Source organism: Apis laboriosa, unplaced genomic scaffold (assembly GCF_014066325.1).
Source record: "Apis laboriosa isolate Shangri-la unplaced genomic scaffold, ASM1406632v1 scaffold112_cov148, whole genome shotgun sequence".
NCBI classification, from domain to species: Eukaryota; Metazoa; Arthropoda; class Insecta; order Hymenoptera; family Apidae; genus Apis; species Apis laboriosa.
Window position 1 is genome coordinate 4,845,066 of NW_025220865.1, and position 27,259 is coordinate 4,872,324.

The 27,259-nt window shown below is 34.5% G+C and overlaps 1 protein-coding gene and 1 long non-coding RNA gene across 24 annotated transcripts in view; one reads left to right on the forward strand and one right to left on the reverse strand.

Moving 5' to 3' along the window:
- The window catches only part of LOC122714451 (CUGBP Elav-like family member 2), a 506,303-nt gene that overhangs the window by 299,680 nt on the left and 179,364 nt on the right, over positions 1-27,259 (forward strand). For all 16 annotated transcript variants that reach the window (XM_043935847.1, XM_043935864.1, XM_043935839.1 and 13 more), the window contains one exon: positions 27,009-27,178. In XM_043935847.1, coding sequence (XP_043791782.1) covers positions 27,009-27,178 — 170 coding nt within the window. The remainder of the gene's footprint in view (positions 1-27,008; positions 27,179-27,259) is intronic.
- LOC122714519 overlaps positions 22,697-27,259 on the reverse strand; it is a 29,755-nt gene continuing 25,192 nt past the window's right edge. For 4 of the 8 annotated variants that reach the window (XR_006346658.1, XR_006346657.1, XR_006346656.1 and 1 more), the window contains one exon: positions 22,697-24,408. This is a non-coding gene — a long non-coding RNA (uncharacterized LOC122714519). The remainder of the gene's footprint in view (positions 24,409-27,259) is intronic. The other 4 variants (XR_006346659.1, XR_006346662.1, XR_006346664.1 and 1 more) reach the window with 4 other exon arrangements.

A 27,259-nucleotide genomic window follows, 5' to 3' on the forward strand; every position in this document is an offset into this window, starting at 1 on the left:
GGCAACCGATCGAGTTCACCCGCGAGATTCCATCACTCTTCCAATCCTAGCGTTTTGGTAATCGAGAATCCTTTCTTAGAGATCGTGTATTTTTTGATTTGGGAAATTTAATATTATTTTCCTTTCTTATTATCGGTTAAATCGGCAACCGATCGAGTTCACTCGCGAGATTCCATCCTAGCGTTTTGGTAATCGAAAAGTCCTTTCTTTCGATCGTGTATTTTTTGATTTGGAAAATTTAATAATATTTTCCTTTCTTATTATCGGTTAAATCGGCAACCGATCGAGTTCACCCGCGAGATTCGAATTTAATAATATTTTCCTTTGTTATTATCTATATATATAATATAATGTATAATTGAATATATGTAATTATTTAATATATAGTAAATATAATCGAAAAGTCCTTTTTTCGATCATGTATTTTTTGATTTGGGAAATTTAATAATATTTCCCTTTTTTATTATCTGTATATATATATATATAATATAATATATAGATGAAACACGTAATCGAATTAGACAAATTCAATCTCGTAGCAATTTCTCGAGTTGTTCGTCGGTTTGTTTCGATGCGTGTCTTCATCAGCTTCAGAACGAAATTTTGAGAACCAATTTTGACACTGCCATTCGTAAAAAAAGTAAAATATGCTGAAACACTTCTTTTGTTATCTGATGTGAAAAACACAATCTTTTCTTAATAAATAAACCACGAAATGCCAAGTAACACGAGTTTAGACTCGTACTCGTGTGAAAAAACAAACGATTAATTTCATTTTCTTATTAAAACTTATTTCATATTCGATTTTCATCGATTTTTCTTTAATACAAAATACACTTTGCGTAAATGATACAAATTGCTTGATATTAAATTCAAAATTAGATTACGAAAAGAACGAACAAGGAAAATAGAATTCAAGTTTGAAATATAAATGCTATTTATCAATAACGAATCATCCCTTCGTTGGTGTATATTCTTTAATTATATTTCCATGTATCATGTTTCGCGTGAAACCAAACATTTACACAATTACAAATTTCGAAAGCGCAATTAAACGAAATAAATTCCGCGATAGATGCAACGATCAATGCTCAAATATTTTCTATAACTTGATAAACGATCGAATCAATTATAATCATAGTAATTATTATATCATCGAGAAGAAGCTTGTTCATCGAACGAAATATTTCGTTCCAATTTTTTTTTTTTCGATCCGCAAAAAGGAGAAGAAAAGAAAAAAAGAAGAATATCTGATTAAATCGGCGAAAACATTCAAATTAGTCGAAAGGCATTAGCCCGTTTATATTCCGAAAAGAAGCTGATTCTTTCCATGGATAAGGGAGAATAATTTACGACAGACTTAAGAATATCCATTAAACGAGCAGAGTTGTCGAGTCGGTTCGCAACTTTATCGTAAACCTTGGAAAGATGGAAAGAGAAGGAGGAGGGGGTGGAATGATCCAATCGAAAAGGGTTAACGTTTAAGTAGGTCCCGGATTAAACGCTTAAAGGTCTTCATTGTCATTTGATCTATTGAAACGAAAACCTGGCGGAGAATACTTCTAACTTCTACCCCGATAGAAAACTTTTCGCGATTCCCTTCGCTTTTTAAACCAGGAAATTTACAATTTCTTCTTCCTCCTCCTCTTCTTCTTCTTCTTCTTCCTCTTTTTTTTTCCTGCAAATTATTCCGTTCAATTGCGATCGTTGAAAGACAAGTTTCTTGGAGGTTGGAGCGATTTAAATATTTGAAACAACTCGACGATTATTTATATTTCGTTCGAAATAAAGTTATTTCTCGAATTAATAATTGACGCACAAAAAAAAAAAACTTATCCTCTAATTTTTAATAAAAATCCTTGTTGTCCAATTTTTTCAAAATTATTTCTACGTACTCAAGTCTTGTCTAAATCGATCATTTTTTGAAAGATTCTTCAAAGAACATTGAAAGAGATACTTTTTCTTATTCATCGAGAAATTAATCTTGAACGATTATTCGTCGATTTTTTTTTTTTTCAAAAAAAGTTTATTCTCGTATTATTCACGACGCGAAAGAAGGAAGGGGAGAATTAAACGAAGAGCGTAAACAGTAACGAGGAGGAGATTCATTAATTTGATTCTCTCTTCGGTTTCTTTTCTTCCTTTCTTCGCGGACCATCTTCTCTCGATCGTTACCGATCGTTGTTTTCGAAAGATCAGTGTCCCTGGTCGCTCGTTAGGGAAGGCCGGGTGATCCGATCGGGCATGAAGCAAAAACAGCAAGTATATATATATATATAGAGAGAGAGAGAGAGAGAGAGATCCTTGGCGAGACTGACATTTTTCTGATCCTTGGAAGGAAGCGATTAGGAGGGTGAATCGACGAGGAAAGCGAGAAGAAAGTTGAAAGTAAATCGATAATGCGTCTTCGTTAAGCTGATTTCAAGATTGGATGAAATATCGATTGATAATATTGGATGAAAAATGTACGAAATATTTATTGTATTTTATTCTTTCTTCTTTTAATTTTTCGAAGAATAATTTTCAATGAAATCTTGGTAATAATAACTCTTAGAAATATTTTTTATACCTATATATAATAAGATCCATTGTTTCCTATCTATTGTGTCTATCAACCATTCCCTGTTCTACCATCTACTGTTTAGCGTTCAACATTATCAGTTTACCATTATCTACTGTCTGCATTATATTATGTACTACCCATTATCCGTTATAATCGTATAATATTATATCGAGGTTATATTTACTCCACAACCTTAAATTAGAAATATCCGTAATAATATTAAATAATTATTATCGCGTAAATAATAGTGTATTTAAAATTAGCTTAATATATTTTATGAAAATGAATATTTATTGTATATATATATACATATACATTATTACATTCAAATTATTAAATTATAATCCGACTTTCTTTATTATTGCTAATACTATATTATTTATCGATTGGAAATAACGCTATTGGAAATAATATGTTCAATTTTATAAAATGTTGAAATTATATATAAAAGGGAATAAATATCACACGAAGAAATACGCGTTAAACATTGTTTTTTTTTTTTAATATTCATGTATAAAGGAAAAATAAATTAAATAACTAACGTTTAACTACGATTTCTGTTTCAGGTAAGTAGCTCGAGATGATCTCTCGAAGATGTTCAAAATGTTTTAAACCATCCTGCGGTGGTAAGCGAAACACAATACTTCGGATACTTTCAATTACGGTAATCACTCGTCTCGTTTCTCTTTCGGTCGTAAGACGAACCGATATCGAAGACGTTTGTTATCGCAAAACAATCGGTTAAAAGCCGGCTTCATCCAATAAACTATTAACTATTTCTCGCCCGATCGAAAAGTTCATCTTTGCTCGTTCGGATGTACGGATACCTTTACCTACCCTCTTCTTCCTCTTCTTCTTTTTCTTCTTCTGGATAAGTTCTTCCATGGGTGAAAACTTTCTCTCCCGTTTTCCAATAACTTAGCTAATAGCTCACGGGAATAGCTTGACCAATAATTGCTCGGGTGTTATTAGTCCTCGAGATTTATTTTCCCTCAATAGGAAACGAGGCGAATTCCTTCCTTTTTTTCTTCGTGGCAAATGCCATCGCGTCCACGTTTATTTTTAATACGTTTCATATCGGGTTTTATTCTCTTGAAAAATTAGAGTTTTATATAAAGCCTGTAAAACGATATATATCGTTTTATTTGTTCGTTGAAATTATGGGATGCGTAGAGTAATATAACATATCTATTTTATCATATTAGATCTTTATTCAAACATCATAATATATGATATAACAGCTTAGATCAATTACCTATCATCACACAATCCTCTAAACATCAATACAATTACTGTATTACTAACTAACACCAGACAATTCCTATCTAAACAATAACAACGCTCCAAGCTACGCGTACGTCCCAACACTCCTCCCTTAAGCCCTTACGATTCCTAAATAATCCAAACAAACTCTGCGTTAATCCCTACGTATACTCCTCCAACATTCTCAAACTACTATTACGAACAGAATGTTCCATTTACAATTTTTCAAACTCACGTATATACACTAGACTCTTCCCTTTTACAATCTCTAAAATACCCATGCGAATCCTTACATGCTCTTCAAACGTCTTCAAACATTCTCATAAAGCCTTGCAATTCTTAAAATACACTCTTCCAACATTTCCAAGATCCTCTTCCTTTTACAATCTCTAAAATACCCATGCGAATCCTTACACGCTCTTCAAACGTCTTCAAACTACTATCAAACGCGCATCAAACATTCTCATAAGGCCTTGCAATTCTTAAAATACACTCTTCCAACTCTTTCCAAGATCCTCTTCCTTTTACAATCTCTAAAATACCCATGCGAATGCTTACACGCTCTTCAAACGTCTTCAAACTACTATCAAACGCGCATCAAACATTCTCTTAAGGCCTTGCAATTTCTAAACCACGCGCTCTTCCAACATCCCCAAAACAAACTACTAACGGAATGTTTCATTTACAATTTTTCAAACTCACGTATACACTCGATCCCTTTTACAATCTCTAAAATACCCATGCGAATCCTTACGTGCTCTTCAAACGTCTTCAAACTACTATCAACATGAACGCGCATCGCGAGCACGTTTCCTTTTAAGGCCTTGCAATTGCCAAAACATCCAAACAAACTTCTTCAAACACTCTCTCTCTCTCTTCCAACATTGCCAAACTGCTACTAATCCCCGGCAACCTTCTTTTTCTTCCCCCCTCGCATCTCGCGCTTTGACATTTTTCGCCAGCTAGCGGCGCGTAACGATTGTAGAATCGCATCGGTCCACAAACTCGACCCAATTCCATCCCTGGTAAAACGGCAAACTCGCGAGCCACGTCGAGTTTGTCGATGGTAAACCCAGTTTTCCCTTCCTTCGCCTCCCTTAAACCGTCTTCTCGCGGTCATCCTTCTCCCTCCCTCTTTCTCTCTCTCTCTCTCTCTCTCTCTCTGTATCTCTTCACGATCCCTTCGAACGACCCCGGCCCCAACGATTAACTCGAGTTTTGAGTGTTTGGAATGCCGAATGGGTAAACTGCATCCAGTCACGTGCCAGCGACTTCCAAGTTGCGCCAGCACGTTTCGTTCCGAAGGGCAATCGGCCTCGAGTTACCACCGCATAGCTTTTCACCAGGATTTCACCTCACCAGGGGAGAGAGGGAACTTGCGAATGCCTTACCAAGCCCGCGCTTTTAACTCGATGGGGGTGGCTTGCTAAATGGCCTGCGTGCGGTTTAACTCGTTTAATTGCTTCGATTGTGCGTCGAAGATTATCGAGCATGTTGGGTATATAGGTTTGAGTGGATGAATGGCTTTTTGAAATATTTATATTTGTTTAACGAGGTTTAATTATTGGAAGGATGGAAAAATGTTGGGTGTATATCGTCGTGATGGAACAAAGTTGAAGAATGTTTGAATATGTATTACACATAAAATGTGTATTGTGCGAATAATAGGGATATGATTGACAAAATTGGAAAATTAGAAAGAAAAGATAAATGGCAAAATAAATATCTTTAGAATTGGATATAACTCTGTTGTTTAAAAAAAGAAAATTGAATTTTATAAAATTAAAATCTAAATTTTATTAACGAGAACTTTTCTCTCATATATTTTGTATATTACAGTTATTCTATATTAAATTTCTCATAAATGCATAAATGTTCCGCGGTCTAGTTATGAACTGTAAATATTATCATATTTTTAATATTGCGTTACAATCTTTCTCGTCGTGTACAACTTTGAATTCGTTCAAAATTCGTTAAAACGTTATTTCCAACAATTGATGGAGAATTAAATCCGAAAAGATTGCGAAGAAAGTAATTATCCACGTTTTTTTTTTTTTTTTTTTTTTTTTTTTTTCCCCTCCCCCAAGAAAAATTAACATACCCTCTATCTGTTCGTGAAATACAATTTCCCTTACTTTCACGAGAATTGCGTGCTTTTAAATTCTTGTATAATTCCTCTTTAACATCTTGTTTACCGGAAAAAACGCTACTTGACTCCTAAAAGCGCAATCAAATTATTCGGGGAATTTCGTTCAACCCCGTATTTCGAGAAACTTGTTTCCCTTAATAACGACGCTCGAGCACGAGTGTGTAAACTTTTTTCGTGCTTCCATTTAGCGCATTGTTGAGGGAATATTTGTCTCTCGGCCTGGTTTTATAAAGTACTAAACTATGATTAGAATGCCACGTTACGAGCGAAGGAATGAAAAAAATAACAGGACACGACCGAGCTCTATATATATATATATATATTTTTTTTTTTTCTGTGGATTCAGTTCAGTTGCACGGTGGTGAGTCGAAATTAATATTCCATTCCACTTCTTCTTTTTCTTTTTCTTTTTTTTTTTTTGCTCACGATTATTTTATCTTCCTTATTTTCGTCTCGTTTTATTTCGATAAAAGTGAGAAGATTTTCAGATCGATATATCGGCACGAAATGTTAAAAATTGTGGTACGAATAGAGTAGATGATGAAAGTAAGAGAGGGGGGGAAAGAGTAGAGTCAAATGCCATTGACATCGTGAACCCTTCCTTCGGTCTAAAGTTAATCCTACGAGGTATCATTCAACCTTTTCTCCCTTGATAATTCCATTCATATTTAATGCCAATGCTATTGCTAGTTTCTCCGTAAATAGCTTGTGATACACCGACTCCATCGTTGAAACGTATGTATAAATTTAATACGTCGACGCTTTTCTTTTTTTTTTATTTAAACTCGTCTCTTCAAATCTTTATTTATAAAAATAACCACGTTGCGACTAACTTTATCACTTGCTAGAATTATTATATAATTAAAATAATATAATATATAATATTAAATGATTAAATTAATATATAATTTTAATTCACAACTTATATATTCTTTTTTTAAAATTTTCATCCCTAAATAAAAGCTACTATCTTATCCCAATAAAAAAAAAAAAAGAAAAATCTTCTCAACCACTTATCTCCATCTCCAAATCCATCCATCCCCCAAGAGACGAATGAAATGACACGAACAATTAAAAGAGATCTCGTCATTCTCCACGTTCGAAAAAAGGAAAGAATAAAGAGAGAAGAAAGAGAGAGAAGAAAAAGAATGAACGAGGTCTAGACAGGCGTATAATCGGCTGTAACAATTATCCATATAACGAGATTCTCGGCCGGCCACCGGCGATCTCTCGTCCGGCTGTTTTGGCTTTTAAATTCAACCGAGCCGAACGCGGCCACGAAAATCCGCCCGGCAGGGGAGGGGCGGAAAAATAATTAAAATCAATCGTCTGGGCGAAGATGGAGGGGGAGAAAAAGGAAAAAAAAAAAAAAAGAAAGGAAGGAAGGATGGAAGGAAGAAGAAGAAGAGGGTGTTAAGGTGCATGACGGGCCGAGGACCCGAGAAGCCGAGAATAAATACCCACCTAACGAGGGCGGAAATTGACGGACCCGGTTTGAGGGTGCTTCAACCGCCACCATCACTTCCCGTCGGAGGTCGAGCGATACCTTTGTCCCTCGTTAAATTCCGAAGGTGAGGATATTCCCCCACCCTCTTTCGCAATCTCTCGTTCCATCTCACGTTCCTTCTTTTTTTTCTTTTTTTTTTTTTTTTTTTTTTTTTTGGACGAAACGTAAAAGGAGAGAAACGTGCCTGGTGGAAATCGACCGAATTAATCGGCAGATGTTGAATTATTATTATTATTGTTGTTATTATTATTATTATTATTAGATGGGGAGCAGCCTTAATTGGATCCATCGGGGGAAGATCGATGGGGGAGGGGATGAGGGTCGAGAATTGTGATTTCTCTCGAAGGGTGACGAAGTTTTCGGGGACAAGGATTATTGCTGGTTTCTTTGCCGTCGAAATTGTGTAACGTGATATGCGAGCAGGATGGGGGGTAATAGGTTTATAGAAGGGTTGTGGAATTTGAGAAGAAATTTGAGAAGAAAGAAGGGCGAGGTGTTTCCTTTTTTTCTTTTTTTTTTTCAAGCGGAAATTGGAGTTTCTAGGGGAAATGTGTTTTTCGTGCTTTTCTAGAGAGGAGGAGATTGATGTAGATTGTATAATATTGTTCTTTTTTTTTTTTTTTTTGAAATTGAAGGAAATTGATGAAAATGGATTGGACAAGAAGAATAAGAATTTTTGTGTTTTTCGTGTACGTTCGAATAAAGATTCGAGCAAATCGTTCGCGAAATCGTTTTAGAAAATACGCGGTATGAAGAACACGAATCGGGATATCTTTCCCGAAAAGTGATTGCTGAAGTGAGTGCTGAAGGACTGAAAGAAGTAACCATTTCCATAAAACATTACGACTCGTAGGATCGTGGCCGTGGAATTTCATAATGCAACATCCGTGCAATAAAACCGGGCCGTAACCAACCTCTGATATCATTACGATTTAAATTAGAAAAAAAGAAAGAGAGAATGACGATTTACATGGAATTTTATTTAAATCGAAAGAAAAGAAAAAAAATATTTTCAATTCAACTTCAATTTAGATTAAAATTTAAATCGATCCGAATAAAATTAAATAATATAATTACATAACGTTTATAAATCGAATTTACAAATTAAAGAAAGAAAATATCGTTGCAATCCTTCCCTCTCCTTCAACAACGAAAAACAACGTTCTAAATAATTATCCAAAATTTAAAATCTCTCGAATCGAGACACATTGTAGGAAACAACCACAACCCCATTCACCATCCACCCTTACCTCATCTCCTCATCTACCAGCAGACTTTCCGTCAAACTGCATCTCAAACGATCAATCCACCGTCTTTTCAAACATCTTCCATCCATCCCCCTCCCCTCCCCTCCCCTCCTCTCCTCCTTGCTTATTCCCAAATCGATCAAGCGGAACTTGGCAACGAAAAAACGAAGACGAAGAGGAAGACGAAGACGACACACCCTGAGATGCGCTCTTTTTAAGCATCGTCAATAACGGTGCTTGCTAGTCGGCCGGTGATGATCGGTGGTCGTAATAAAAGCGGCGCCCTCTTTGTTACCGACCGAGTTTAAAAAAAAGTCAAAGAAGATCGGTCTATGGAGAGGGAGGGAGAGAAAGGGGTCAGGCCCCGTTTCGTCTAATGAGTACGGGACGAATTGCTTCGAGACTTTGGGGAGGGGGGAGAGGACCCTTTCACCGATTTCTCGAGGTGAGTGGGGAAGGGGAGAGGCGAGCAAGCAAGCAACAGCAGCAGCTTTATCCCTTTGTTGGGAATTATCGAGTAATCCGTGTTACCTGGTACTCCCCTAGATTAAATCTTACCTCTCCCCCTCCCTCCTACCGCCACAGGTTTGGGAAACTCTAAAGTGTGGCCACGGGAACGGCGACGGGAAATTAAGTGAAACCAAGTTGTTTCCGCGCCAAGATTTTCGAAGTCGCGTCGAATCAAACCTCGGGGAGAGAAGTTGTAATTAAATCCTTGGATTCTTGAGCGGGATTAATTCTCGAATCGGAGCCGAGGATTTGAGGCGAAGAAGGAAGAAGGAGGAAAAGTACCAGCATTGTTTTAATTTTAAGCTTTCTTTTTTTTAAGCGAGTAAATTTTATTATTTCCTTTTGGAAAGATTTTGGAGGATTGCGAAAGATTGAGGATCAAAAAAAAAAATCTCTCCTTTCTCGTGGAATTTGAAAATCGTGTCAAAGTTGAAAAAATTACAGGGTACGATAGTTTGATAGTTGAACAAGTAATCGTTGAGTGGAATATTATAAAGTAAGGGGGAGGAAAAGTTATGAATAATTTTATTTCCGTAAAAGGAACATACAAACATTTTAATCGTAAACGACGAGATGAAAATATATATATTTTTCTAGTTAAATTCTTGTCTCTCGTTCTCTATACACGAGTTAATTTCCTTTTCCTCCGTTTAAAAGGAACTTGTTGAAACGACAGCCATTGCCATTTATAAAACATTACTCGGTGAATACAACTCTTAATTCGTTACAGGAATACAAGAGGAAATCAACGAAATGATCAGAGATAGAGGGAAAAGTATTTTCGAGTTTAAAGAAGAAAATTAAAAGAAAATTAAGCGGGATTTTATGTTTTGCCGTTCCGTTAACAGGCTCGATAAACGCAAATTTTGAAAATTTCCTCATTGTTCACGAGAGGGACAAAGTTAAGAAAGTACACTTTCCTTTCACGATTATTTTAACTTGCCTATTCCAGTTTAAAAATAAAAAAATAAATAAACCATTCTCGAAACTTTCTATCCTCGAAACATAAAACGAGAAATTAATTATTTATAAATTGCCAAAAAATAGAGATACTTTGCTAAATTATAAATCTTCCCTCTCTCTTGCACGCCAAATCTAAAAACACTTTTTTTTTCAATCACACCAAGAAACTTGATTCGTAGGAACTCGAAACATAAAATGGAAAATTAATTATTTATAAATTGCCAGAAAATAGAGATACTTTGCTAAATTATAAATCTTCCCCATCTCCATATCTGAAACATCGAAGACGAATTTTCTCTTCTCTTTTTTTCTTTTAATCAAACCATGAAATATATATATAACCATGACTCGAAACATAAAATGGAAAATTAATTATTTAGAGATACTTTGCTAAATTATAAATCTTCCCCATCTCCTGCACGCCAAATCCAAAACATCCAAGACGAATTTTCTCTTCTTTCCTTTTCTTCTTTCAACCACACCACAAAACTTGATTCATAGGAAACTATATACATATATATGTAAAACCATAACTCGAAACATAAAATAGAATTATTTATAAAAATCTCCCCATCTCCTGCACGCCAAATTCGAAACATCGAAGACGAATTTTCTCTTCTTTCCTTTTCTTCTTTCACACCACAAAATTTGATTCACAGAAAACTATATAAATATGTATGTATGTAAAACCATAACTCGAAACATAAAATGGAATTACTTATAAAAATCTCCCCATTTCCTGCCAAATCCGAAACATCGAAGACGAATTTTCTCTTCTTTCCTTTTCTTCTTTCAACCACATCACAAAATTTGATTCATAGGAAACTATATACATATATATGTAAAACCATAACTCGAAACATAAAATGGAAAATTATTTATAAAAATCTCCCCATCTGCCAAATCCGAAACATCGAAGACGAATTTTCTCTTCATTCATTCTTTTTTTTCATTGAACCAAACTTGGACTCGTATAGATATAGACGTGGATATATTCCGGAGGGAAAAGCCTCGCGCGTGTGGGGGGGTACGAAGCTCGGAAGCAATAACGAGTCGCGAAGCGGAAAGCGAGGCAGCGGATGTGCCACCGATTACGCACACTCGGAATGCTCGCGCCAATTAGGACACGGTAAGGACAAGAAGAAGGGGGGCATAGACGATCCCTGCCCTTCGGCGTCTCCCTCGGGCTCTATTCCCGGTATCCTCGCTCTCTAATTAGTCTGCCCGATAAACTCGATTACGGTGTTTCCAGCTGCCCTCCCTACCCAGCTACCCCTTTTCCTCATATCCTCCCCCCCCTCTCCCCCCTCTCCCCCCACCGTCCATTCAACTCGAATGGCCAACGATGCATACGAGACGCTTTTCTCTCTTCGCAAACAAGAACCCTTCTTGTTTATCCCCCCACTCCTCTCTGTGCGTCTGTCCCTGCAATCCTATTCTCGATTCGACCCGTCAAAAGTCTTGAACTTTCTCTTTTCTCTCTTTCTTCCCATAGGATGGATATTTATCGTTTTGTGGGCTTTTTTTGTTTTATTTCTTCTTCTTCTTCTTCTTCTTCTTCTTCTTCTTCGTTTGCAGGGATATCCATTGTCTTATAAATTTCTGCTGCTGGTTTTTTCTTTTCTTTATTCGAGAGAGTAAATGTCTATCTATTGTGTCCCGTGACTTTGTCTTTGTTATTCGTTACCTTGTCTCGTTTGAATAGGAAGAATTTCACTCGTATTTTGTTACTCTTAAGAATGCCATTTTTAACATAATTTTTTAAATATCTAAAAAATTATAACTCGTCAAAGTTTCAAAAATAATTCACTCTTGCATATATATATATATATATATTGGTGAATGAATCACTCTAGTTGAACCAGATTGAAAAAAAAAAAAAGAAAAATTGAACCCAATACGAAGAAACGAGTCAGTGGAGTGTTACAAGGGAATCGTGCGCAAAGTCCCCTCTCCCCTGCAACTTCCCTTATAAAATGGAGTGTCGGGACCGAGGAAGGTGCTTAAGCCGACCTTGATGTACTCGATTTCCTGGGACAGGTGAATTGTTCGCAAACGTTGGCAGAGGGAGGGGAGGCCATTTTACGAAACTCGTGAGACAATTCACCTCGTGGTGCGCCCCCTTTAAAATATTAGTGAAGTTTCAAAAGTGGCGGCCTCCTCCTCCTCCTCCTCCTCCTCCCCTTCCTCCTCCTTTCCTCCCACGAAACTCTCCGGAGCCATTGTTCGTTTGAAACAGGTAAGTTGGCGGAATCGCCACATATATTACCGTTGGTGGATACGTTTTAACTTTAGCTCCATTCCCGCTATCTTTTAGCCGCCTATTCCTTTACGAATCCGCCCTTGCGATCGATCGCTGCGCTAAGAAAAAGGAAACTTAAACTTACGCCAATTTTCGAAATTAATTATACAAGTTATAAATTATTATTTATAAATATTATTATTTATTAATTATAAATTAATAAAATTAGTTATAAGAATATAGAGAGAGAGAGAGAGAGAGAGAGTTAGGGTAATTTTAGGGGTTGTTTTTAACGCGCGAGAGATTAAATGAATCTATATATTGATAAATTGGTGTAAAATATTAAGGGTTGAATCGACAAAATTTTTCGTCGAGAAGAATTATTAAACGAATTAAAATCGTAGAATGTGAAAGAGAAAAAAAAAAAAAAAAAAATATGGAGAAGCTTATATATCTTCCGTTAAGTGTTTGTTCGAAAATATCTCGTACACGTGAGTCACAGCGGCAAAAGTAAACGTTCACGCGCGTTTAGAAACGAGCGAATGGCAGAGCAAATTTTCGAGATAAAACGCGCATTTTAAAAATCGAGCGGCCCTTCGAGCCCCAACGCGAACCGATAATCTTTCGACACTCGGTTTTCCACTCGCCCCGTCACTCCGCTCTTTCGTCCCTCCATTTTTTTTCCTTTTTTTTTTTTTTTTTTTGCTATATATATATATATATATATATTTTCAAATTCTCACGCTTTAAACATTCACCGTTGCACGCCTCATCCGACATCCTGCCTATTATTCACTCCGTTGAATAGTTACTCTGTATGCTTTATAATTCTCTCGTACTCGTACATCCCGCTCTCTCGTTTCCTATTCATGAAATAATGTATTAACCGGTGGATACACCGTATGTGTATCTTTACCGCGCTTATGTATGTTCAATTTGCATTTATATGCAAATACAACGGCTATTCAATCAAAACTCGAGATGATAACAATCATTAAATTAGTATATTTAAGTTTGACAATTAAATCCCGTGTGTGCGGGCGAGTATGCGTATGCGCGCGCACATGTACGCGCGAGTTTCAATTTACAAGTTAAACTACGACGTGTTTATACGCGCACGTGAATTCTCCTCGGCGAACACGTACGTTCAAATTAAACGTACGGCCTCCTCCCTTTTTTCACGTGCGTCTTTCGAAGAAATGTTAATTTATAATATGAGAGAAGGAGGGATTTCGCTCAAATGAATTGTCAACAATAATTATAACATTATAATTAATAATATTAATCCTTCATTTCTGGTTCACTTCGTTCCTGGAATCCGTCCGAATGTTTAAACCGAGCGACGAATATTTTTAATGTGGAAAAAAGAAATTGTAATTCAGTTGGATGAATTTTGAATCTAAATTTAATCCTTAAAGAACTTCTTTCTCAACTTTGCGCATTTCAAAATTTATTCGGTTCGGTTATTAATTATTAATTTTAAATTAGTTTTTAAAGTTTTAATTTTAAATTATTAATTTTAAATTATTAGGGTAATTTTAGGGTGTTTTTAACGCGTTAAATGCGCGAGAGATTAAAATGTCAAGGATCGAATAGCAAAATTTTTCAGTAAAAAAAGTTAAAAGATTTCTTGAATTTGATCCTTGATTCATTGGAACGATCTCATTGTGAATATTGGGACGTAACGCTGCGTTCTACGTTTAGGAAGTGCTTGTCGGATGTCGTGTGCCGATTTATCTTCGGGTTCATCGAATGTGAAAGATCGATGTAATTTCGTTGACGCGTCACAATGGTGCGGTCCTCCGTGTGTAATTGACCGAGGCCGATATACTTTTAGGAGACAGCGGAAGACAGCCGTTTAATGAAATCGAAAAGGGGAAATCGAAAAAGAGTACTCGAGGAAGCTTGGCAACCGACGTAAATGAATATCGTGTATATATGGTGTTATACTGTTTCGTTAGGATTTGATTTTCTTTGGTTGTTTCTTTGAAAAAATTTCTGAAATCCAGAATTAATGTAAAAAATTAAAATCGACAAAGGTAGTGTAGAAACTTTTTTGAGATACAGCATTATAAGAGATTAATTTATACTTTTCGAGATTTTTGATTCTAATATTCGAAACTTTTAACAATCTTTCATTCGTCAGGCCTGATTTTTTTTATTGTTCCAGGCTTTAAAAAAATTTCTGAAATCTAGAATTAATGTAAATTATAAGAATATCGATAAAAATAGTTTGGAACTTTTTTGACGTACAGCATTAAAAGAGATTAACTTTCTAATAAAATAATCTAATAATCTCTTTCCTTTCATTCGTTAGGCCTGATTTTTTTTATTGTTCCAGGCTTTAGAAAAAATTTCTGAAATCTAGAATTAATGTAAATTACAAGAATATCGACAAAAATAGTTTGGAACTTTTTTGAGATACAGGAGAGACGTTATAGGAGATTAACTTGTACTTATCTTTAATTCTAATTGAAGTATTCTAACAATTCTTTCTAATGTTCTCTTTCACTCGTTAGATTTTTTTTATTGTTCCAAGTTTTAAGAAATTTTCTGAAATCTAGAATTAATGTAAATTAAAAAAATATCGACAAAAATAGCATCGAAACTTTTTTGAGGTACAGCGTTATAGATTAATTAATAGATTAACTTGTACTTTTCTAGATCTTTAATTCTAACTGAAATATTCGAAATTTCTAACAATCTTTCACTCGTTAGCTCACTCGTTACCTGATTTTTTAATTATTTTAGGCTTTAAAAAGTTTCTGAAATCTAGAATTAATATAAATTAAAAAAATATTGATAAAAATAGGATCGAAACTTTTTTGAGGTACAACATTATAAGAGATTAACTTATACTTATCTTTAATTCTAATTAAAATACTCCAACAATTCTTCCTAATATTCTCTTTCCCTTCACTCGTTAAGTCTGAATTTTTTTATTGTTCCAGGCTTTAAAAAATTTCTGAAATCTAGAATTAATATAAATTAAAATATCGACAAAAATATCTAACTGAAATATTCGAAACTTTTCTAACAATCCAGATTACGATATGTTAGAAGATTAGAAGCATTGAAAATGCAATTCCTGTTCACCGACCATCCGGTGTCTCTTTCCATCGCTATTTCCCCATTGTACGAACGTTATTATTTAGAGTCGAGTCAGGATCTGAGGCCTAAATTACGCATTATCTGTTACGAGGGAGGGGGGAGGGGGTGAAGAGGCGATCCCGCTGACTCGTCTCGAAATACCATTGTCTCGCGCGAGATTACCGTTTCCCGCTAACTAACCTATACATATACATGATCGGATCGCGGGTACCGTCGTCAAAGGTTTGGGAACAGACGGAGAATTGGTTGTCAACCGGTTCGACTTCCGCCGGTGATTGATGGACGACGCGCCAATACTAATTAACGGGAATCGGTTCCCGATTATTCTCTTAACGCATCCATTGCGGGTTCCTTTATTGCTCCCTCGAATACATCTTGATTCCAATTTTGTAAGAATTAGAATTTCCTTTGTGTTGCTTTCCAATCTCCAATTTTGCAAAATTCGTCATTTCAATACATCCAATTCGAGGAGAGATACTCTTAATTACCTATTTTAACGATAGATGTCAGTTATTCCGATCCTTATATATATATAAAATTAATTATTCGCTTTAAAGGAATATTGTTAATTTCTTTTGTGTTGCTTAGAGAATTTTGCAAAATTCATCATTTTACCATACTTTAATGACAGATTATTCCGAATATATATATAAAATTAATTATTAGCTTTAATGGAATATTGTTAATTTCCTTTGTGTTGCTTAGAGAAAAGTTGCTTTCCAATTTTGCAAAATTCGTCATTTCAATACATCCAAATCGAGGAGAGATATTCTTAGTTGCCCTATTTTAATTTGACAGATGTTATTCCGATCCTTATATATATATAAAATCAATTACTTGTTTTGAATATTGTTAATTTGGATGGAATAATATTGTTAACTTTAATGGAATATTGTTAATTTCCTTTGCGTTGCTTAGAGAAAAGTTGCTTTCCAATTTTGCAGACGAACGATTAACGACAGATTATTCCAACCCTTGTATATATATATAATCAATTACTTACTTTAACGATACGAAATATTGTTAATTTCCTTTATGTTGCTTAGAGAAAATTTGCTTTCTAATTTTGCAAAATTCGTCATTTTACCCTACTTTAATGATTATCCCTTATGTATATATATATATAATTAATTATTCGCTTTAATGGAATATTGTTAATTTCCTTTGTGTTGCTTTCCAATCTGAATTTTACAAAATTCCTCATTTCAATATATCCAAATCGAGGAGAGATACTCTTCTTCTTCGTTGCCCTATTTTAACGACAGATTATTCCGACCCTTATATATATATAAAATTAATTATTCGCTTTAATGGAATATTGTTAATTTCCTTTGTGTTGCTTAGGGAAAAGTTGCTTTCCAATCTCCAATTTTGCAAAATTTGTCATTTCAACATTGTCATCCAAATCGAGGAGAGATATTCTTAGTTGCCCTATTTTAACGATAGATGTCAGTTATTCTGATTCATATATATATATATAAAATTAATTATTCGCTTTAATGGAATATTGTTAATTTCCTTTGTGTTGCTTAGAGAAAAGTTGCTCTCCAATCTCAAATTTTGCAAAATTCCTCATTTCAATACATTCAAATCGAGGAGAGATACTCTTCTTCTTCGTTGCCCTATTTTAACGACAGATGTCGGTTATTTCGACCCTCGAGTACATATATATATATAATCAATTACTCGCTTTAACGAAGGATGACTCTCCTTTCTATGCAGATTTATATTTCGTACGCTACACTTTACAATGGAAATTCATCCATTTTGAAAAATCTTATTTCAATGAACTCTGCACGTCTCCTTTGATAACTCGATAAACATATAACCTCCAACTTATTATTATCTATATTTTTAACTCTTCGAATTTAACTCGTAGATTTTCTTTTTTTCAAATATCTATCCCAAAATGGTAGGCAATCACAGTGGACTTTTGCATTAACTTTCGTTCCCCTTTGTGCCAAAAGTTCGCAAACACGAAACGACGATGAAAGAGAAGCTATACTTACATATATATATATAAACGCGTTCCTTTGACGTGGTGGCTTATTGGGCCAAATACACGACCTTCCTTCTTTTTCGTTCCCTTTCCTCCTCTCCGCTCGCCTCACGATCTCTCACGGAAAGGAGCAGCAACGTTCTCCTTCTCTCGATAAGATTAGAATCGCGACAACCTGTATTACATTCACTCGCCGCTGTAATCCTCCGTCGCGGCGGCCTTGATAATTGAGCGTTCCGCGATTAAGGATAAGGCGGCCATTATTGTCGAGGCGATATCGGCGGGCGCTGCAAGGAGGGAGGGTCGTAATTTGTTGCCGCTATGCGTCTTGAATGCGCCTCGAGATTTACTGCGTTTCCATTATCCCCGTGTAACCGTCGATTTATTGTTCATCGATTAGCGCGTAATCGCGCGCCCACGTGACACCGATTTCGGTTTGTTATTGCGTACGATTGCGCGCAATCTGGCGCGATTAAGTCCGTGGTGGACACGTGCATCGACGATGTCCTTTGGGTTCCTCGCCTCGAAAAATTTCAAAATTACTTATTACTTATTACTTTATTTATTATTATTATTTATTATTATTATTACTTTATTTATTAAAAGGGATTTATTATTTACTTTAAAAAGGATATTTGTTCGTTGGGGCTGCATTGTGAAATTTTGAGATTTTTGACGATCATTGGATGATGCTTCGAGGACTCTAAAAGGAGTTTTTTTTTTTTTTTTTTTGGTTTTGTAAAAAGTTTTGCGCGAGAGAGAATTAAGAAATGGATGCAGGGAATATGTTGCCGGATACGTTGTTGTAATTTTTACTTTGGGGAAGTTTATTAGAAGACGGGGGATTTCGAGGGATTTGCGATTGGAGTTAAATTCTGATTTGTTGTTTTGATGAAGGATTTACGTGTGAAGGTGAACGGATACGAATTTTGACGAAGTTGGGAGAAGTTGGAATCGTAGAATTATACGTGTCTCTAGTTGTCGAATCTCTATTTTTGATGGATGAATTTTTCGAAATTTTTGTTCGTAGGTAAAGAAAATGATATTTAAAATCGAATATTAATTTTATAATGTTACAGAGTAAAATTAATTTTCTCTCTCTCTCTCTCTCTCTGTGATAATGATAAACTGGTGGTTTATACTACGTATCACGGTAAACATTTAATTTATCTATCGTTTCTATTCAAATACAATTTCTGAATTACATGGAGGAAAATATTTCACTGGGAGCAGTATTCGTCCAGTTTAATTGATTAATAATATCAAACATGCATAACTGATAATTAATATATAATATAATTAATAACATAGCATCTGTTTTAATAGTTTACACAACATTCTATTTCTACTAAATTATGCATGTTCCAAATCAATTATTTTCTATAAATTAATTGGAAATTGAATTACCGTTGAATTACCGGCGAAATAATTATAATAACAAGTAACAACAACAACAACAACACTTCCTAGTTATCCTAATGGAGTGAATTAAAAGAAATTTTCAAATTATTCAATTATTCGAATAAAATTTAAATTATTTCCCTTCCCTTCTTGTTACTTTCACCCCTTTTTGTGCAATATTCGAGCCATCCTTCTGACCCATGATAATAATAAACTAATTAATAGAAAAAAAATATAATGATCTACGATCATAGCGTTCTTGTTGTAAGATATTTGAATTGTCATGTCACGGGAAAAAAGGAATTTTTTTTTTTTTTTTACCTCTAACAAAAAATAAAAAGCAATTTCGGAAAACGCACGACTAAAAACTTTCGTGTAAAATTAAAATTTTCATCCACGTAGCTTTGTCCTTGTCGTCTCTCGAATATCAGGGATACCTTTGAAACCTGAAATTATCGAGTACATTTTGAATATTTCAACAAATTGTTCCATAATTGGCGCTCTATAGTTTTACCCCTCAAACGTGTAATTAGTTCCCGTTTCGAAATAAATGCTAAGGTTAACTATAAACTTTGCGTCGGAGAACGTAACTTAATTATTCTAATTAACTTAAAAGAAATATATATATATATGCGAAACAACGAATTTAATTAACTTTGGCACGTAAGTAATATCTATTGAAAGAATTTTGAATGAAATCAATTTATATACGTGATTATTTTTAAAAACAAACAAAAGTTTGAAACAACAATTACAATCGAAATAACAGATTCATCGGATTTAATTACTTTTTGTGCATACGATTAAAATCCTATTCTTCTTCTTCTTCTTTTTAATTCTCGTTAAACGTTTCTTTTTTTCCCCTCTGTTTATTTATAAATTTACCTTTTATACATGCAATTGTCGTAAACGTCACGTTCACGTAATATTCCGTAATATATTCGTATTACAACAATTTGAGTGGAGGGAAAGTTCGTTACACCACGTTTCCTTACAACGTGTATATTCCCCATATTTTTGTGGACAATGAGGGAGGGATTAAAATTAGTTTCGAGTATGGAAATATCTCTTTTGCCAACTTTGTCCCCGTATGTATTTTTTCATTGTTAACGGCGCAACAACGCCGGCCGCGTATAATTTTTTGCCATCCCAAAGCAATTATTATTCCTCGGCACGCGTTTTTCCCTGCGTTTTAACGAGTTATTTTAGTTATTCATTGCTTTCGAAAACAACACTTTCGAATTTCCATTACTTTCCACGCCTACCTACCCTGTTAATATTTCCTTCGTCCATTACAAACAAATCCATGAATTTTTAAAATTTTCCCCCCAAAAAAACTGTTATATATATATAAATATAAATATAAATAATTAAAAAGAAATATCTTCGAAACGAGTTCGTGATCATATTCAACCGATCGATTTCACTAATTCACCGCGTCGAAATTTCCCCTTAAAAAAGGGGGGGAGGGGGTAAAAAGACAAATCACGATTCGCCTGTTTAGCCCAGTTTCCAGAACCAACCCCTCACCCGTTCGAAAAAAAAGGGATAAGCAAGGTCGCGCATAGGGGGAAGCGAGTCTGTCCCCCCAGGGGAGAGGAGAGTCCGCGCGGTGGCATTGTAACTCTCTGCCTCCCTCCCTCCCTCTCGAGTCCATCCTCTCCATGGATCGAGATGAGAGGAGCCGGCCGGCTGGAAAATCGCTTTAAACCTCCCCAACTAATATTAACTTTCTCCTTTCGTTTCGCGAAATTCCCCGACTCTTTTTCCTCCCCCTCCCTCTCCCTCTCCCCCCGCGCATACCAAGAAGGGATCAGATCTCGCAAAAGACGAAGAATTCTTGTCCCCCCCTCCTCCTCCCCTCCGATTCATAAAGTCTCAGGATTAATTGCTGATAAATTTCTTCCCTACCTTCGACTCCTATTGTAATTATAATTCTTTTCTTCTTCTTCTTCTTCTTCTTCTTCTTCTTCGGGGGTGTGTGTTGTTATTATTGTTATTGAAAGTGGGATTGGTTAATTAATCCAGAAGAAATTTTATTAAAAATATACAAAGTATTATCATCGCCTTTCAATCTTGGATCTTCTCTTGAGCGGCCTTTTTCTCCTTTTTGGAATGTTTTGGAGAGCAAGTCTTTTTGAGTTAGAAATAACGTTGTATCAATTTCAGTAACGTTTCCAAAGGAAATACTTACGAATGAAAAGTAGAAAAGGGAGAGAAACTTGAATGATGAATGGGAGAGGAATTGATCGAAGGTGAATAAAAGTTTTATCATATCATTTGGCTCATACGTTTGCAGCGTTGATCGAATGAGGCTCGTCGAACCTTGACCTTCGATTTTGATCGATTTTTTTCGAAATTCATATCTCTTTTTGTTAGACTTGCAAATAAGTTTCTTTCTTCTCTACGATCGTAAGTTTTAATCGAATTCGAATCACTTTCTGTTTACGGCGCCATGCAAAAGAACGTTCTTTCGTTTTTAAGAAGACTCCAAGAGATTCCAGTTTAGGAAGCTACTGAAACAGTTTGCGCGCCATTGAGAGGGAATGTCTTACAGAGCAAAAAGTGGTAGCAAAGATTGGGAAATTTTAGTTTGCAACACGACGATCGTTCGCAGGTGCAAACAATTGAACACTCTTGTACCCGATTTACGCAATAAAATCTTGAATTTGGAAAGAAAAGAACTTATTATTATAGCAAATTTTATTTTCCTTTTGGCTAATTCTAGAGCTAGATAATAAACGATAATGGGACAGAATTTTAATTTTCTCCAATTCTCTTCTCAATGATGGCGAAAGAATTAAATTATTCAGATTTCTTCCCGATAAGTATCAATGAAAATGGCCGAAAATAATTACATTACGTACACATCTTATTTGCACGTCTAATAAACATATACATACACCTTTTCTCATCCAAATCATCGAAGACGCTCCCACTTTTTCACTTTTCCAAAGTGGATAAACGTAATTTTATCAGAGAAGGGACGACTTCTATAAGGAAAACTCGGTTAAATAATGAAATTTCGATCTCGAATCTCATCCCTGTGTCAAGGGTTAAACCGCAGCGCCCTTCAATCACACCCTTATCGATCACCGAAACGTCCGCGTGCCGCCCTCCCACCGACCACGACCACGATATCCACAAACCACCAAAAACACAAAATTACCGGCGCGCGGACGCTATCACGGGGCTATTACGTGGCGCAACGCCGGATAATGGACACGCAACTACGAAACGAGATTATCGCGACCCCCTCACTTCGTCTCATTAATTATTGAGCGGTGACGATTTTTCGATCTTTTTTGGCCACGAGGGAGGAAGGAGGGGGCGCCTGTGACTTTTAAAGTTTTTAAAGATAGGCGATGGTGATCGAGGAGGGTGAATCCACCACCCCCTTGGAAAATAAGTTTAATTTAAAAATTTTTTAATTTAGATTATTAAAGTTTATTTATAGATTTATATTTTTTTTTTTGGTTTGAAATAAATAAAATTTTTATTATAATTTTTTAATATAGATTATTATATTATATTTTTAAGTTTATTTTTAATTTATAATTTTTTAGGTTTAATTTGGGTAATAAGTTTAATTTAAAAATTTTTTAATTTATATTATATATATATATATATATAGTTTGAGATTATTAAATTATATTTATAAATTTATTTTTAATTTATAAGATTTTTAATTTTAAATTTATAAATTTAATTTATTATTTAAATTAAATAATTTAATTTATATTTAATAAAAATTTATTTGTAAATTTATATTATATTATTCATTTTAATAATTATATATATATAAGTTGAGAGTCGTCGGCCCAAATTTTTGAACCGCGATTTTGGCGGCCAAGCGCTCGAACGGGTTTTCAACAGCTGCGAGGGAGCGGAAGGAGTTGTCGAGCTTTCGACTCGACTCGAGTTGATTTTAAGGTATTTTGCCTTGGATAATTCGATCCGATTTTTGAATTGTACACTGCGTTGTTAACCCTTTGATTTGGTCGGACGCCATTTTACCCATTCGTAAATCTTGAATTTAAAATATTTGTTGGTTAATAAAAATAAAATATTTGTTAAAATAAAATATATATATAATATTTCTTAAAATATTTGTTAAAGTATTGTTGATCCTTGGATAATTCGATGCTAGATCTCGAATTGATTTTCAGATATTTTGACGATATCATTGATCCTTGGATAATTCGATGCGATTTTTGAATTCTGTATTATATTGTTAACACTTTGATTTGATTGGTGAGATGTCCTCTTACCCATTTGTAGGTCTAGAATTTAAGATATTGTTAGTGGTATTCTTGATAATTCTTGATAATTGGAGTAATTCGATGCGATTTTTGAATTGTACACTGCGTTGTTAACCCTTTGTGTTTGATTTGGTGGGACGCCATTTTACCTATTCGTAAGTCTTGAATTTAAAATATTTGTTGGCTAATAAAAATAAAATATTTGTTAAAGTATTGTTGATCCTTGGATAATTCGATGCTAGATCTCGAATTGATTTTCAGATATTTTGACGATATCATTGATCCTTGGATAATTCGATTTTTGAATTCTATATTATATTGTTAACCCTTTGATTTGATTGGTGAGATGTCCTCTTACCCATTCGTAGATCTAGAATTTAAGATATTGTTAGTGGTATTCTTGATAATTGGAGTAATTCGATGCGATTTTTGAATTGTATATACTATGTTGTTAACCCTTTGATTTGATTGGTGAGATACTCTTTTTCCAATATTAATTTTAAGATATTTTGACGATATCGTTGATCCTTGGCTAATTCGATGCGATTTTTGAATTGTGTACTACGTTGTTAAGTCTTTGATTTGATTGGTGAGATACTCTTTTACCCATTCGTTGGTCTCAAATTTAAGATATTGTTGATGGTATTCTTGATAATTAAAGTAATTCGATTTTTGAATTGTATACTACGTTGTTAACCCTTTGATTTGATTGGTGATCCTTAGATAATTCGGTGCTATTTTTGACCTGTATATTACGTTGTTAACTATTTGATTTGATTGGTGAGGTGTCTTTGTACCTATTCGTAGCTCTAGAATTAATTTTAAGATATTTTGGTGGTATCGTTGATCCTTGGATAATTCGATGCTAGATCTCGAATTTATTTTGAGATATTTTGGCGGTATCCTTGGATAATTCGATGCGATTTTTGAATTGTATACTATGTTGTTAATTCTTACGTATATATTCTTCGATCTGAATTCAAAAGTGAGTTCAATTTGATTTGATTGAGACGTCCATTCGTAGATCTCGAATTGATTCATATTTTGATAACGTGTACGAAGTTGTCGATTTCGATAGTGATACAGTGAGCACATAATTCTTGGTTCTTGTATCCCTCGATATCAAAGTGTTTTTTGATATCGTTTTAATGGAGTTGCAAATAATTCGATGCGATTTTCGAACGTATATATCTGCAACAAGATAATAAAAATTAAAAAATAGAGTTCTTTTAAAATTTGCTTAATATCACGTTCACCATTTCATCCCCTTACTCCCTATATATATATATACTCGTTGTTGATTCTCAATTAGTCACGCGACTCGAGCGTTCAAACGTTTGGAAAAGTGGCGTAGCACGGTCTCCTTTGCTTTGAGGTCAGCGAAACTCGACCGTGAACCGATTGAGGTGACACGGGCAGCCAGAAAATTATGAGGGGGATACGTGGGCGGACAGGCCTGGAAGATAATCCGTTTGGATGAGATTTCAGCTATCCACAGCGTGGCTATCCCACTGGGAACGCGTTTCAAACGCGTGTAATCATGAACAAACGAAAATTGGCGGCCAAGTTTTAAAAGCAAGTGACCGTCGAATTAGTGAATGTGCGCCTAATTAAACGCAAAAAGGATCCCCAAACAATGCGAGACACCTTCGTAAGATGCGAGGAGGGGTTAAGGTTAAGGTTTTTAAATATAAATTAGAATAGAAGAAAATTTTATTTTCTTCAGAATTTTATTTTTTAATATTGTCCAATAATCTGATAGGGATAGTTGATATTATATATATGGAGGAAGAGCGTCTAAATTTTATATATTTATTATTTATGATGTAGAAATGTCAAAAATGTGGGCTCTCAACCAGTAGATCTTCTCTCCTTTTTTTCTTTTCCTTTTTATTTTCTCCGTATAGTTTTTTCTTTCATTTTTTTCTTTTCTTTCTTTCTTAATTTCCCTCTCTCTCTTTCTCTCTCTCTCTCTCTCTCTCTATTAAAAATGACGCACAAACTGTTCTGCATCTTCATGAGAATTAAGTAAATAAACTGAATAGAATTAATACTTTCATCGATTTCGATAGAGTCGCAGAACCATTTCATTTTCTTCTTTGTTTCTTTCAATTTTCTTATTTTTATTCTCGCATTAAAAATCAACGATAAATTTCCCTTCTTTCTTTTGGAACCAAAAAGTTTGAGACTTCGAGACTCGGTGGATGGAGAGGATATTTAAAAAAAAAAAGAAAAAAACCTTGGATATTTCGAAAGAAACGTGTTGAGACGAATGTGGAAAAAAGAGGAATGATAAACACATTGATGAATCAGAAAATGGAAACCACTTTTTCGAATGCACCGCGTATACATTTCATATTTTTATCTCTATTTAAAAGTATGGAACAATTTTATTTATACAAATTGGAAATAATTTAAAAAAAAATCGTCAGTTTTTTTTTTTAAAACATCCCTCGATTCCGCTCTTGCGTGCGTTTTTAAAATTTTTTCTAAACACAGATGATAGGGCCAAATTGAAATCTCTCTCAAATGTTTATTCACGACGATTTAATCTCCGCGATTTCAATCTCCATCCCTCCGAATATGTGCAAATTATTTTTTCCACTCGCCTTTCTTCTTTTTCTTTTTTTCCTCCCCCTTTTCTTTAATTTGGCGTTGCTACACTCGAATCGAACGCTTAAGCGTTTTTTATCGTTCTCGGTTAATGAGATCGGTATGCGGGCGTGCGTGCAGACGACTCTTAAAACGAATATCGTACATGTTCGAGTGTGCTCGAACAGATGAAAATGTTTGTTAATCCAGCGACTTCATAAGTATCATGCTTTCGAGGGGGCTCTGCTTTTATAGCTCGCGTGTAATATCGATAATATCGTTAAATCGAAGAACCCGTGAAATTCGTGATTACGATACCAGTTTATATATATATATATTTTCCGATCGATATTTCGAAAACACTTTTAATCTATAAATTGAAACGAGTAATAAATAAAACTAATAACTCGTGACAAGTAGATACTTGTTTATGTTTAATACGTAATAAATTTGAATCTGAGAAGATTTAATTTTAATTTAGAAAGAAAATATATATATATGTAAATAAACACTTTTAATCTATGAATTGAAACGAGTAATAAATAAAACTAATAACTCGTGACAAGTAGATACTTATGTTTAATATATAGTAGATTTGAATCTGAGAAGATTTAATTTTAATTTAGAAAGAAAATATATATATATATGTAAATAAACATTTTTAATCTATGAATTGAAACGAGTAATAAATAAAGCTAATAAGTAGATACTTGTTTATGTTTAAAAAAAATAATAGATTTGAATCTGAGAAGGTTTAATTTTAATTTAGAAAGGAAATATATATATATGCAAATAAACATTTTTAGTCTATAAATTGAAACCAGTAATAAATAAAACTAATAATTAGATACTTGTTTATGTTTAAAAAAAATAATAGATTTGAATCTGAGAAGATTTAATTTTAATTTACGTGTTGATCTCGTGTGAACTTGTTAATCATTGGATATATATATATATATATTAATATGCGATTCATTCGAGATGTTGTAATTAAATATTTTGCATTATTCGAAGAAAAATTCACGGCAGAACAAAAAGAACATATATCGATAACAAATATATCGAATTTTTTTCTTTCAAACTCCTCAATTGAATTTAAAATAAAATTTACAAAAATTTTAAATGGTATTAAATGGTATAAACTGTTTTAATAAATTAATAAGAGAGGAAAAACTGATGGATTTGTTTCTTTGTTGCAGCATAATGAACAACAATAGCGTGGAGCAACCAGATCCCGACAACATAAAAATGTTCGTCGGCCAGGTGCCTCACGATATGGATGAAAACGATCTGAGGAAGTTGTTCGAGGAGTTCGGTCGGGTGCATCAGATAAACATCTTGCGCGACAAGATCACCGGAAGTCATAGAGGTAAGCCCCCTTCAGCGTATTCACGAGTCGTATCAACGTTCGCAGGCATCGAGAAATGGCTACGTGAATATATAACTTTAA